The sequence below is a fragment of the Sylvia atricapilla genome, chromosome 3, assembly GCF_009819655.1.
Source record: "Sylvia atricapilla isolate bSylAtr1 chromosome 3, bSylAtr1.pri, whole genome shotgun sequence".
Lineage (NCBI taxonomy): Eukaryota > Metazoa > Chordata > Aves > Passeriformes > Sylviidae > Sylvia > Sylvia atricapilla.
This window is the reverse complement of record NC_089142.1, coordinates 100,130,976-100,145,822: the sequence shown is the minus strand read 5'-3', so window position 1 is coordinate 100,145,822 and position 14,847 is coordinate 100,130,976. Positions and strand designations below refer to the sequence as shown.

Here is a 14,847-nt window from a genome sequence, read left to right as displayed (position 1 = left end):
TGGCAGTCAATAGGTACAGAACATTTTTCAGAAGTACTTTTGTAAAAAATGCAGATAATCCTAGTGGAATTTGTCAGATACACAGCACTTGAGAGGGTCGATGCTCATGGCCATGGATATTCAAGATATTGCTTTAGTTCATCATTATTAGCTATATGACTGTTCATGCTTTATAACATGCTTCTTACTTTCATATCCTTCCCAAATATTTAGTTTTGAACCCCATGTCAATAAAAACAACTTCTCTACCAATTTGAGAAACAGATGGAACAGGCTAAATTACACTATCCAAGAAATGTTGGGAGCAGTTCTACAGATAAAGCTGCCCCCTGATATGACACTTCTGGGTACAGTTTTGTTTAGTAGATAAATTTAGAGAGAAGTATAATTATGCATTATTATTTGAGAAAAACAAAATATTGTATCAACTTCTGGCCATCAATTTTGTTGCAAGACGCCTTCATAATATAGCTTTATTTCATGCTATTTCACCACTTGCCATACTTTTGAATCCCTTTTGAAGTTTCCTAAAATATGCCTTCAGTATGTTATATCCTTCCTTGCTGGAATGTGATTGCAAACTAAATTGTCATGAGAAAAAGAAATAATGCTATAAAGAGTGCCTCTGCTAATATGCTATTTCTTATAGTGTTGTTTCCATTTTTGTTTCAAAATACTAATTATTATTTCTTCTTTTTGTCATGAAAATACAGTTCTTACATAATTGTGTAGCTAAGATATAAGTTCTGTAGCAGGTGGAAAAAAATGTAATAACAGAAATAACCACTAAACATAGAGGGAGTCGGGTTTTGGTTGTTTTGTTGTTGTGTTGTTTTGTTTTTTTTTTAATCAAGGCTTCCATGAAAAATCACCAAATATTAAAACAATTCTTTAATTATTAAAAATGTGATTCTCATTTTCATACCACTAAATCACAATGATGCACTAAAATAATTAGAATTGGTTGTGCTTTTGCTACAAAAAAAAAAATGGAGGAGAATCTGCTCTCAGTTCAGTAGGGACAGCCTGAGACAATTCATCTGGAGATAATAGGCCAGATTCACAGCCTTGGTAAGTTGTACAGTTCCTCTGATTTCAACTGTGTCACAGCAGATTTAAATCAACTCAGTATTTGGCTCAATATGCACAGTCAACAGATTACACACATAGCACTGAGAGCAGACTTTGGCTGTAGGAATTAGGTTGCAAACACAAAAAGTAGCAGGGCAATTAATTTTTCTGGTGGTAGGCATGGGGCAAAATCTTGGAAATAAGCATTTTCAGTGGGTAAGAACTCTAGTTTTTCAATTAAGGAGCTTGGTGCTATGTGAAAAATAGAAAAATCCCCACTTCTCTTTGAAGTCAGAATGCTGAAGAGAAGGCCACTTGTTTTTAGGGTGAAAAGTCCTTGGTACAATCAGCTGGTGCAGAAAAGGAAAGACCTGCTCTGTGCCACTGCCTGCAGCACTGGGAGTTGGCACTTTGTGTCCTGAAACTCTTGGGTTCCACTGCTGTCAACAGAGCTACCCAGTAGACAATAAGGTCCCTCAGAGTGTATGCATAGAAATGTGGGTAAATTCTGTGTATGGCTGAATCATCAGCAGCTACAGAAATGTGTAGTGTGGCTCTACTTCTCTCCAGGTACAGAAATTTCACACCAATGCAAATCTAATGACATAAATGCAGTTACTCCTGATTTAAATGAGGAAAATTTTGCTCCCTCTGAACTGCAACTTGATACTATACATGGCTTTTAATGATCTTTCTTTTTTTTAATTTTTATTTTTTTGGTTTGTTTGTTTGTTTGTTTGGGTTTTTGTTTGTTTTTGTTTTTGTTGTTTTGGTTTGTTTTAAAATGACTGGAGTAAGCAAAACTAATAAAAAGCAAGGCTTGAATTTGGGCCTTCTGGCTTTTTAGATTTTGCTAACAAGAATAGGCCATGCCTACGAAATAGATATCATGAAAGCCAGGTGAAGTGTTAGTGATACGGAAATATATCAGCCATCAAAAACAAGCTACCTTAATTAAAGTGCTCAATACTAATCTGATGCAAAATCCTTATAAAGTACCATAAAGAAGCTGAACTAATTTTTTTCTTAGATTGCAAAACTGTTTAAGATGATTTAACTTACCATGACAAAATCCTATGGAGGAATGAATTTTCATTGCTGTTTATTAGTGCATAGGAGTTTGGTGATAAACACTGTTTAATTCACAGAGTGGGAATTCGACTTTTTCCATTTTATTTGATTCAAAATGTTTTGACAGCTTAACTTGCTATCACTAAAAGTTTAATCAATCAGATATTTAGGGGAAGCTGCTCAGCTAGTATAAATCTTTCTGGTGAAAGTCACCAAAAAAGGCATACTGATTATTGCTAAGAGGAGGTCTCATGATATAAAATAAAATATGTTAAACCCTGTAGCCAGATGAGTTTAACCATCTGATCTTGCCTATGGTGTCATTTTCAGAACCCTTTTCTTTGAGCCTGACATCATGAAGAACTGAATTGGCCTGTCAGCAAGTTCATATGCTGGTTTTTAAAAATTGTGTTAAGCTGTGGCAATCAAAAAGAACTCCATAGCAATGTTGGTATTGCAATATACCAGCACTGTGATAACCAGAATAAGATGAAAGAGCCTGAAGTTATACAACAATTGAAATAAGTAATTTATTTTTCATTGAGTTTGAGTGGGGCTTTTTTTTTACTTAAAGAAAGGAAATTACTGTATGCAGTTAAAGGTAGAAGGCTTTTCCAGAAAAATTTTGCTAAGAGCCACTCCAAATATCACTCCTATTTACATTGTGTGTAGAACATACTATCTGTCTTGTCAAACTGGGTGTTCCTCATCATCTCAGAGAATTTTATTCTATTTCTTGATTTAGAGTGTGCGAATGAGAAAAGAAATCTATAATATCTAAATCTATAATATAACTAAACATTAAACCCTTATTGCTAATAATTTATAGCAGTTATTATTTTTAAAATGATAATCTTTTCAAATTATTTGTTGGAATACTGTCAAGTTTTGATGATCTTTTTCATTGCTTTCTGGCATTAACATATAAAGGCTTCTGACGATGATAAGTGACACATTCTGGGAGGAAATGGCTGTGCTTAAAAAATTCATTAAGCCCAGTTCTGTGTAACTAGTTTTCTTATTTTTTTTATTGGGTTACAATATATCAAAATTAGTTCAGTTTCATGGTCACATGAAGAGGCATTGTTTCTATGGGATGACTCCATGAGATATGACCAATAAGGGCAGAACTGGCCTTCAATTTGCAGTGGCTTCTATGTGCTCCCTCCCCTGGAAGAGCTGGTGGAGATGACATGAACTGCAGCAAGAAATCTCCCAGGCAGTCAGACTGCTGTGTTGTCACCCTTCCCTGTCTCTTTGTTGGTTCTACACCATCCATTTCCTTGACTTTTGTGATGGTTTTCCTTCATTATTTTACCTTTCCCATTTTCTCTCTCCTATCCCCTCCTCAGTCAGGATCATAATGGGTGGCACAGAAATACTCCTTCAAAATCACCTCCCCAGTGGAGTAGCAGAGGGCTATAGACACTAACATGACTTTTAGGACACTGAGAGTGTTTCTCAGCTTTAAATTCTGTCCACTTTACTAACTGAGGCTCAAATCCTAGTGCCCTTTTGCTTCGTAAGCTTTGGGAGAACCTCCTTTCCTGTACTCCATATTGATGTTGGGTTGGGTATGAACAGTGGTACACATCATTGCTTGTTGATAGCTACCTTTCCTTAGGCAAAATGCCCTTTGATCTAATCGGGGAGCAGAACCCATCCTTGGCACTGCTGTGGCCTTTGCTGGCTGTACCAAGCAGAGAATTGATTGGTTTTTTACAGTATGCAATATTCTGATGCTGACTAATTCTGTAGGACGTGATCCAAGAATTTTGAGTTACTCCACCCAGATTAAGTTCCACTTTTTCCCTGCTAGATTTGGAGATTTGACAAGAGTGTCTCTCCAATGACTGCAGGATCAGCCATGCTGCCTGTGGTAACATATTCACAGCATATTCAAGAATTTAAGTTATCTGAAGTTTAAAATCATCTACTTCATCATCCAGGAAAATTCAGAGTGGGAAAGTAGAACCAAATGAATTTAGAATCCCTATCACAAATGACTGGTGGTTTAAAAATATATAGTTATAAAAGTCTTACAAGAAGATTACAAAATGATCAATAACTAGCAGTAATAATAGTTGCATGTACAAAGAGCTGCACTAAATCCTGTACAGTGTTTGCACTTTGGCAAGAGTATTTTGTTTCATATCACATACATTTTGTTAAGTGGAGGAAACACTGCTTCCCTGGTGCTTTTGTTTTTTCCCTCTGGATTATAGCAATGGAGCACTTGCATGTTGTGTTTGATGCCTTGCATGATAAAGACATGCAATGGCAAGTTCCAGTCTGCATGCTGCTTAATGAATGTTTTCCTTTTCTCTCCTTCCCTGTTATGTGCTTACAGAAGACAACTATGTGGAAGGTGGGTGCTTTCTACCTTATTTTCCTAAGCTCTTGTTTTTCCCCTCTGTCCAGTGGGGTTTATTTTCCTTCTGCTTAATGTTATAAAAGTACACATATCATTCAGTACGGTAAGTTGTATTTTTTCCCCCATAAAGGTATAAAAGTATATTAAATAAGTGTAATTTATTTTTTCATACAGAACACAAGCAAAGCTCCTTGGCCTTATTGCTTTAATTCCAGAATATCCCCCCTGAAACAATAGGACTTGTACTCATGTGACTGACACCATATCCAAAAAATCTTTCTGCAGATTTGCAGTACTCATTTCTTCCCATGTTCTGTATGAAAAACACTTCTAGAAACTATTTGTCTCATCAATGTGGAACCTAAATCCTCCCAATAAGATGGTAATGCATGTTAAATTCCCATCTTTTAATTGCTTAGGAAAATGGAAAGCGCTTTTCTCTTTAATACCACAAACGTTGCTTACTCCAATATTCTTTACAGCACAAAGCTTTAGGAAAAAAGGTTTTCTGTCTTAACTTTTCAGCATAATGCACTTGCCTTTTGGACATTATGAAAGAAGCAGCATGTGATTTTAATAATTTTGTTGTTACGTAATTAAGAGCCTTTAAAAAAAGTCTGGCATAGGGCAGTGGAAACTAAGGCAAAATGCCATCTATCCTGAATATTGGTAAGTAAGTCTATTAGCTGGTAAAGCATGCAAATATATGATAGTTTTAACGTGTTTTTGCTTATAAGCCAAAAAGTTCAGGTGCTTTTTTTATGTGCAAATATCTTTAAAAATCTCTCTGGGGTGAATCTTTGCATACTGGATAAAAAAGATTTTGTATTTGAAAAAATTAGCTTACCTACCTGAACTGAAAAATTGCTTTTATTTTATTTCATTCCAATATTTTAAAAGCTATTTTAAAAGCAAGGACTTTGTAAATTGACTCATATGTAAATTGACTGTCCCGAAATGACTCTGACCCAGGGTGCTCATGTGAGCCACTCTGGGGCCTGAGTTCATTCAGGTTTCAGCTCACCATGAGCCACTGTCTGCCTGTTCAGGGGTGGTTTTCTCAAGAACCCTTGAAGTGCTGGTGCTTCATTTCTCTATGCTGCTGTATTAAAGGGTGAAGACAGGTGCTCAGATTAAGCACACAGATGGATGGTGCTCGGCAACTTTATTAATATATATGTTTTCCCAAAGAAAAGGAAAATTCAAATAATTCTGGTGCTTTACTTGTGGGCACTGTTATGCTTGTACACATCAACAAAATTTCATTTTCATTGTGAGATAAAAATGTATTCAACAACACTGGGATAGAAATTCTAGCTGAAAAATGTAAAAGCCTAGAAATAACTACCTAATCTTGTATTTGATCTGTGCATAAAACTCTTACTCGTGTCAACAAAATTTGAATTAGGTTCAGTATAACTAGATAAGCGGGTTCAGTTGCATTTCACAAATTCATTTATGCACAGCAAGATAACAGTTAATCCAGACTTTACCAGAACCTAATACTTAAAACTGCCACCTTAAATTTATTCCAAAGCAGGTCTGGATACTTACGCATACATTAAAGTTACAAAGCATGAATATGTAAAAAATGGAAGCATAGAATTGTGTATCCAAAGCACACTTTGAAATCTGAGTTAAAATTTTTCATCTTTGATCTCTGTGATATCTGAGCATCTCTGTGAATTAGGCGATATAAGCAAGAGAAATATGTAGTATACAATTTTATATATCCTGTTAGTAAAAAAAGGCTACTGTGTTTTCATTTTACTGAGGTTGTACATTTTAATACCTTCACTGCAGGTTTATCACGTTTAAATTTTGTTTTTGGCCTGTGCTCTGCATGGAACTCACACACCAAACTATGACAATATCCTATCTTCATATCACCTTCCACTATGCCACCCTGTACTCCTTAACTCTCTCCTCTGAGAGCCATGCTAAGGAGAGAGTTGGAGTGGATCACATGTGAGGGATTCCTTCTAAATCTTGAATTCCTAATTCACAAAGAAATTAAAGTAATGGTGCACAAATGAGTATTTTCAATGTATGGGATGCCTATATGAGGCTACTTAAGGGTAAAACTTCCCAGGTCTAATTAATATAAGCAGACTTTCATTTTGCAAATCTAGCAGTGATTAATATCGTGGCAGATTTAGCTGTATCATTTTAAACCACTCTGTGGAATGAACAGGTACAGTACTAGTAATTCTTCACTCTTCAATAGCCTTCATCCATAGATTGCAAAAGTATAAAATAAGGTAAGTATCATCACATGCCTTTAGCAAGGAAGTATAGGCGACCTTACTGCTTGCAAATAAAGTAACACAAAGAGTGAAACAAAATACAGTGTCTTGAGTAGTACTGAATTTTTCAATTGGTAAATGATTGGTTTGAGCAGTGTATGTATTTTACATTCACTTGACTGCCTTTTTACATTGAGTGACTCTTAAAATTAAAGTAGTTTTTTATTATGTTTTCAAGAGGTACTTCTGCTTTTTTTTTTTTTTTTTTAATTATGTTCATCTACTTGCAGCTGACCAATTTCACATATCATTTTAACAAAAATAGTAGCTATCAAGCAGCGATAATCTGAAGCTAGACTTTTGTTTAGGTTTGGATAGCTATCAAGTTCATATGTAAATGTGAGCTAGTAAGAGATCACCTTTGCATGCCCCTGGGAGACAGGGCAGTGATTTGTTTGAAAGATCTCATATAAAGTAGTGGCTGAAAAGTCACTGTTTAATTAAAGAAAAATGTGTTGCAGTGTTCAAGTGGTTTCAATTTTCCTTCATCAAATACAGTTAGGGTCAAGTCAAAAGTCTGAGATTTCTAACTGTAGTTTTCAGCACCAAAAGTTAAAACTCAAAAGACAAATCAGTCAATCACAAGAAACTGATACTTCCAAAAGGCCATGTGGCAGGAAGATCCAGGCAAGGACACCCAGCACTAAAAGAATTAATTAGAAAATATCACCTGGTCTTTATACTCTGTATATCCAGCAAGCTTCTCTTGCAGCAACACTTACAGAGAAAGAACACCCATGAAAACATTTCTATTCTCCTTCACAAGCTGCAAACTGCCAGTACAGCTGTGTGATGTTTCCCAAGCACTGCTGATGCAGGCAGCCCTTCAGGATCGCAGTCAGCTTTCGTTTACATTGCTGTGAGCCCCAGGTAATCCCACCAGCTGCAGAGCTCTGTATTTGGAAACAGAATTTATTGCACAAGAGATGAGGCACATCAGGCCCTTCACTTTAACTACTCATCTAAAATGGGTGACATTAAAAAGCAATAATCCAACAAAACCATTGTTCGTCTACTTGGAACATCACTTGAGATTTGGAACTGATAAAAGACTAATCATTTAGACTGATTGCAGTCAGGAGTATCTTCTTTGCACTACCCCCAAGTAGCGTGAGTCATTTGTGCACCTAATTTTCCTTGTGAATTAGAAATCACAGAAACTTTCTCTCTAGGAAGTCTGCTTTCCAATAAAGAGCAGGATATTTTATTGCTCACCTTCTTTGTGTGAATTAATTTCAATTAATTGCAATTAAGAAAATAATGTATGGCTTTTTGAGAAGAGGAGCACATTTAACACATGAACAACCAGTAACTTCTGAAATGGATCCTAAAACAGCTAAATTCAACAAGAATAAGCCTGGTTTTTAAATCAGACATAAAAAAATCGAAAACCTTCATATATCTAAGAAAAATACTCTCCCAACATCACATTATATTCAGTGAGATTTAAGTATCATTTTATTATCATGAATTAAAAAAAGATGAATATTTTTCCTTGAAGAGTAACAAAATTTGGCTCTGGATGAGTGATTATCATTATGGACATCTGCTTTGAAATGTCACTAGACCTATTCTGGTGTGATGGGATTTAATCTCACAATACGAGTATAAAGCAAAATCCATTTCTCACAGATTTATGAAGCAGTTGAAGAAGCTGTCATTTAAATTTTCTTTATTACTATGTATTTTATATTGCATATGTAATAATTTGCCTTCTCTGGAACAATTCATTCTACTGTCACATTTCACACAAATAAGGAGACATTCTTCGCATTATCATTTCAATGTGATGAAGAAATTTTATTTAATTACCTGAAATGCTCATTTTTATGAGGGGAAAAAGATCAGACCCAGCCCATTTTTCAGGTTTAAACTTCTCCAGGGTTTAAACATTATTTCATATGTAGAGGACAGGAAGTCCTCTCAGCAAAGTGTTCAAAGCAACATAATCAGAATATATGAAGACAGATGGATTATTTAAGGAATTGGTTGGATTTGAAAGCATTTTGTTATTTTCTGTCGTTGCAAATACTGCACAGAAAAAAATACACAATTAAACAACACCCGGTGTTTGAATTGCAGTTCTGTTACTTGTAGCCCAAAGCATTCCAACCAGTGGTTGAAAAATGCTCTTTGATTTCCCTCTGTGATACAGACATCTTATAGGAAACAGATGCCTGTCACAAAACATTTTTGTCAATGTGACAACACCACCTTCCTGTGCTCCCTTGTTCATTGCTGACTGTGCTCTTGTTTCCCTTCAAGGTCTGGCGCACCTGATGATGGGCGACCAAGGTATGGGCTCTGTTCCTTTTCCACTCTGCTTTCATTGTTTCTTCTTGTTCTGTAGCTGCTTTGAATCCATCACTGCAACTGATGGGCAAATGCTTGAAAGCTGTCTTTGGCTGCAAAGAAACACATGGTTTTGGTCACATCTTCTTATTATTTATTTTTTTTTGTTGTTATTTTGTTTTGATTTTGATTTTTTTTTGTTTGCTCTGTAAGCTTTTGTCCTTCCTGCCTCGTCAACTCCCCCTCTTGTAATGCAATAACTAAAAAGAGGTGAGAGAAAAAGGAAAGCGATTAAGAAAATTCTGTGTATTTATCAAATATGGGTGATCCTATAAAAGATTAACAAAGTGCAAGACCACTCTACAGATAGCTCCTGAAAGAAGATGCTCCTCTTGTAACATTGTACACATTGAAGAGTCATTTGCATTAATGCATGGCTGATTGGAAATGGGCAGAAAGCACCTGCTCCTGGCTTCTGGAATGCTGAGAGTACAATTTTGCTACCTAACAAAACCAGTGACTTTTTTCCTCCTAACCATTGTCCATTTTACCTTTGTGACAATCTTTCTTGTCTTAGCATGGGTTATTTCTGTGTTTCTCTGCATGTACATGATTGGGAAGAAATAAACTAAATTCCTAATAAGACACTGACTGCATCTCCATTTGTCTTCAGACACTTACCTTATATTTTGTCTCTTCATGTTCAGATACTATTGCATTTACATGTACTCATGACTCTTACTGTTGTTTCTCTCCTCTTTATTCTCTTTTTGTCTGGAAATGCTTTCTTCATGGAACCATTTCACCAAATACATAGGTAAAAGTAAAGGTATTACATGATTTTCTTTATTTTTAATGTCATCAGTATACTTTATTGTATATATAAATAATGCAAGTAAATGTAAGATTTTTCACTGATAACATAAGGTAGGTATATTCTTACAGTAAATATTTCATGGATATCAAGGTAAGGAGAATTATCCTAAAGTACAGGCTGACCATTTTTTAAGTTTGTTTCCTGGTTTTGTGAGAGATGTAAAGCTTTGGTAGTGATAAAAAAGGTTACAGATATAGGATGTGTTCAGGAAGAAATAACAACCACATTTTGAGGTATGCCTTTTTCTGTTCTCAAAGAGCTGTAGTCTAAACCATCAGACACAGGGAAAAAGGTGTGATGTTGTTCAGTAGAGAGTCTCTGGAGATAATCTGTGCAGGGTCAGTCCACAGCTTGCTGTACGTTTTACATCGGAATAGCACTAACTTTAACAAGACTTTGCCCTGAGAGTTTCGTTTTATATTAATCACTTGGAGCATATCTGAGATATGAATTGGACAAAAGAATGAGGAAGAATAAAAGCCAAAGAGTGGTGTGGGGTTTCTTTCAGATATTTTTATTTTGTTTGTTTCTTTATGTAAAGAATACCAGCCATGTTTACTTCCCTTCTCCCAGAGGAAACAGAGCAGTAGGGGCAAGATTTTTTCCTCCATGAATAAACATCCAGTTTTGCTACAAGAACACTTGTTCACAGGCATTGTGAAAATATATTTTTATGATAAGAAGCTGATCATTAAAAGTCATTTAATCTCTGTTACATATGATGAATAATACAGTTCTATTAATCTTAAGCATTTGTCAGAGGGTGCCTTTTCCTTGTAGAAATCAGAAATCCAGTCTGCGTGGTCGTATTTTCCTAACTGATTAAATTAGAACCAAACTTCCAGGTTTGTTGGTGTCTTGGCTGATTTAGTGTTTCCATATAGACATGGAAAGTTCACGTGATACAAAGACTGTAAATACAAGTCTGTAGTGTCCCATTCCTCTTCATGTCAGACCACCTGGAAAGACGCTGTACCTGTATAGGTGGGATACCATTTAAAGGGTTGTGTGTGTTCTGGAGCTCTAAGTCTTCTTTCTTAGGAAATATTTTGAGCAAGTATGAAAAACAATATGCTGATTTCTTTGTTTTATGGGATCATTTTGTCTCGTTTGCTGCATGACTGATCCTTTTGTTCCTTAACAGTACCTAGTATGCATGATTTCCTTATTACTTATTACTATCTTATTCCTAATCAGTAGATATCCTGGTTGCAGTTACCTTAAAATGACATATTTTATTAAGTGAACCTTGACACTATAGATAATTTTTTATTAGTAATTCAGAATTATTTTTCTAGATTGTTCTGTACATAGAATAAATTATGTAGTCTGCACAACACCAAAGGTTATTTTGTAGGAAATAATTTAAAATATAAATATTATTAATATTTATAATGAATAGTAGCTGACACGGAGAGCAGATTTTTAGCAAACCAGAAATTTTTCAAGCATTGTGCAACATTTAGACTTCGATATTTTTTAAAGTTTTAACAACTATATTTAAAAAATGCCTGTATATATTAGCTACATTTAATTTGCAATTATGTACATATGTGCAATAATGTGTGTTCAATAATGTAACATAATTTAAACACCAGTCACCAATCATCTAATCATTTGACTACATTTTTTCATTCATATTTTGCTTTTTATTAGATTTATCCATTTAATATAGAAATAATCATTACTATGTTTTGTGAATCACAGTACTTCTGCTCATATAATGGTGTCTATTTGTTCAAATTGATGGACGGTGTATATACATGTACCAACACATATAAAAAGTTGCTTGTAACAGAAAATATTCCTCACTGTTTAGCCATATCCTCAACCAGCAAAAAACAGCCTCATTTTGTTAACTATCCTGAAACATGTGGTACTGAAACATGTGAAACAGTTGTGATAACACACATTTGTAACACATGACAATATAAAAAATTAGGAGAGTGATGGCAAGGAATGAAGGCAAAAAAAAGGAAACACCTTTGTTATAAGTTCCATGTGTTGAGAAGTATGCGAGAGCCGTAACTGCAAAATTCTGGGTGATTATATAATGAATTAATCTTATTTTGGAAATATAGGCAATGAAACACTTTTAAGAAGCATTACAATGTGATTTGTCCTGAATAGTATAAATGACTGAAGTATCACCATCTCCTTTAATTGTGTAGCTATTCTTTCGGATACTGGAGAAGCAAAAATAAAATCAGCATATCTTCAGAATTAGGGGAAGTTGTTAACAAGGTAGGGACCTGGTGCTGACAGAGAAAGGAGAAGACAAGGCAGCCTCTCCAACTGGGCAAGCAATTCTAAGTTCAGTGCCATCTCATAAGGCCCCTGATGTTTGTCATTTAGTTGTAAATCTAAATTGGGATACTCTGGATAATCTCCCCACAAATTACTCCCTGTAGATGCTATGCCTAATTCTAGAAAGATCTCCAGTCTTTTAATTATACTGGCATTTGTTTATTTTCTGACAAGCACTGTATATTAAGAAATATTCAGGAATTCCTTTTTCATCCCCTGGAAAAAACCTACCTGTATAGAACTTTAGCAGCAGGATTGTCACAGCTCTAATGGTGTAAAGACATAGGCAAGGTAAGGTTTGTAAAAGGTGTTGATGTTTTTGTTAGACCACTTGAAAATGCTATTCAGAGAAATTGTTGGAATTCAAAGCAAACCTGAAATCTACTGTTCATAACAGATAGATTTGTTTGCCCAAACAAATTTGTGCCCAAACAAATTTTTTCTGCTTTCTCCAACTGTTGGATGTGGTCTAAAACCCATTTCCAGCTATAGACCTTACCTCATCAAAGTCATGCAGGATTATTTTGTGATGAATGGTAATACAACTAAACCTACATGCCAACTAATGCAAAACACTCAATTTCTTTATTAAAAAAAAAAAAAAATCTCGTCCTCTCCTTTTCATATTCTTTTGGTGAGCAATGGAAGGAATTTATAATTCAGAAACTATGAGTGACATGTATTACTTCCTTTTTATACTGCATTCTCTTAAGCTTATATATATTTTATATGTAGTTATCGTACTTTTGACTATATATATTACTCATTCTGTACCTGTATACCATGTTCATACTCCTGTTATATTATTTTAGAGATTATGTGCAGCTTTAAATTATACATGAGTCACTCAAGTTCATAAAAAACTATTAAATGTTGGCTAGCTGAGCAATAAGTGTTTCTACGAAAAGATTGATAGTACAACTGCAATTTATTGTATTAGATTGCAGACTTTTGATGTGCTGGTGTTTGTTATGCTGTGTATAAATGCTGAAGAAAGACTTCAGAATGGCAATTTATGTAAATATCAACATCCTTGAAAAAAGGGAGCAAGTTTTTTGTTGCACGCGCTATCATACAATATCTGTTACACCAGAGTGAAACCACTAATGTTTTAATTATCAATCACACAATTCATTTGACAGCTGGAAAAATAGAGCACTGAAAAATAAAATAAATCCTTAAACAATCAGGAGCATAAAAGTGGTATATAAATAATTAAGTAATTATGTAGTGCTTGTGTCATGCCACACAATTCTTACCTTGTGCCAGTAATCTCCCCTAACATCAAACTGTGTGGAATTCAGTCATTGACCTTCCTGCAACCACAGGTTCTTCTTACTGTAATGATTTTTATCTTTGCTCTGGTTTTGAAGAACTAAAAAGGTCTTGGCTTCTTGCACTATCAGATCTCTTGCAGATTGTTGAAACGCCTGTCCTCTCCTCATGTGCTTTTGTGTGTGTTGCTTGAGTGGGCCTGAGAGACACCCATAGCCCAGCCTTCCTGACCCAAGCCCCCAGCAGTCCAGAAACCCTGTAAATATTTTGGTACAGCCCTGGACTCAAAGCTCAGCTCCTTATTTTTGGCTCAGTGCCTGTTGACATGAATTCAGTTTCATGCCTTCTCGGCTGCAGCTGACTTTTGTCTGGCAAACAAAAACCATGGATGGAGGACATTCCTGACTGTCTGGACTTGTTCACATAGTTATATATCCTAGGTGATAGCAGCTGGTTGGAAAGACTCCCTCCTAGAACTGAAGTGAGGTAGTGTAAGGGTTTGACACACAATGAGGTTGCCAGGGTGTGGTAATTGAAATTGTTTCTTGATGACATTACAGGAGAAGAATGGGTAATTTGAGCTTCCCCACTCAATCTTATAGTTGCTTCTACTGATAAAAAGGAACAAATCAACAAGGTTTAAAAATTTAACCTCCATTTAACAAGTCCAAGACATTTTGAAAGTCTTGGAAAACTTACAAAATTATCAGCATAAGAATTTTAAAAGTAATCTCTATAAAATTGCCATTATTTATAATAAGCATTACAATTTTTTAATAAATTAAGGAAATTTAAATATAAAGTTTCTCAAATTCCTCCAAAGTACACATCATATCTCTTCTGGAATTCTTTTTTTCTAAAGAATCTTGTCAGTATAGTTAAAGAAAGGCTGCTGTTCACCCAAACTATTACAACTAAGTTTTTGTGTATAACCCATGCCTACAAATATGTGTTATGATAAACATTTGTACTATCCTTATATTTTTATGATCAATATGTTCAAATTTTGGTTGAATGTCATAATGAACTATATACTAAGTGTTTATTGTGATGCATTGAAGCAAGTAATTTCCTTGCACTTCAGTGGGTGATGCCCTGCAACCCTGAAATATTGACATTTGAAGCTGCAGATTCAAATTTATGTTGAAATATGATCAATTAACAGTCCTCAAGGAGAAAAAAAATTGCAGCAGAACAAGGCTGCTGAAGAAGTTTTCTATCTGAAGTACATGGCTGAGAAGAAACCAACCAACATCAGGAACAGAAATGCAAAC

General features: G+C 35.1%; 1 protein-coding gene across 11 annotated transcripts in view; it reads left to right on the top strand.

Moving 5' to 3' along the window:
- The window catches only part of NRXN1 (neurexin 1), a 667,911-nt gene that overhangs the window by 68,447 nt on the left and 584,617 nt on the right, over positions 1-14,847 (top strand). For 9 of the 11 annotated variants that reach the window (XM_066316362.1, XM_066316361.1, XM_066316355.1 and 6 more), the window contains exons 2-3: positions 4,493-4,510; positions 9,088-9,117. In XM_066316362.1, coding sequence (XP_066172459.1) covers positions 4,493-4,510; positions 9,088-9,117 — 48 coding nt within the window. The remainder of the gene's footprint in view (positions 1-4,492; positions 4,511-9,087; positions 9,118-14,847) is intronic. The other 2 variants (XM_066316365.1, XM_066316356.1) reach the window with 1 other exon arrangement.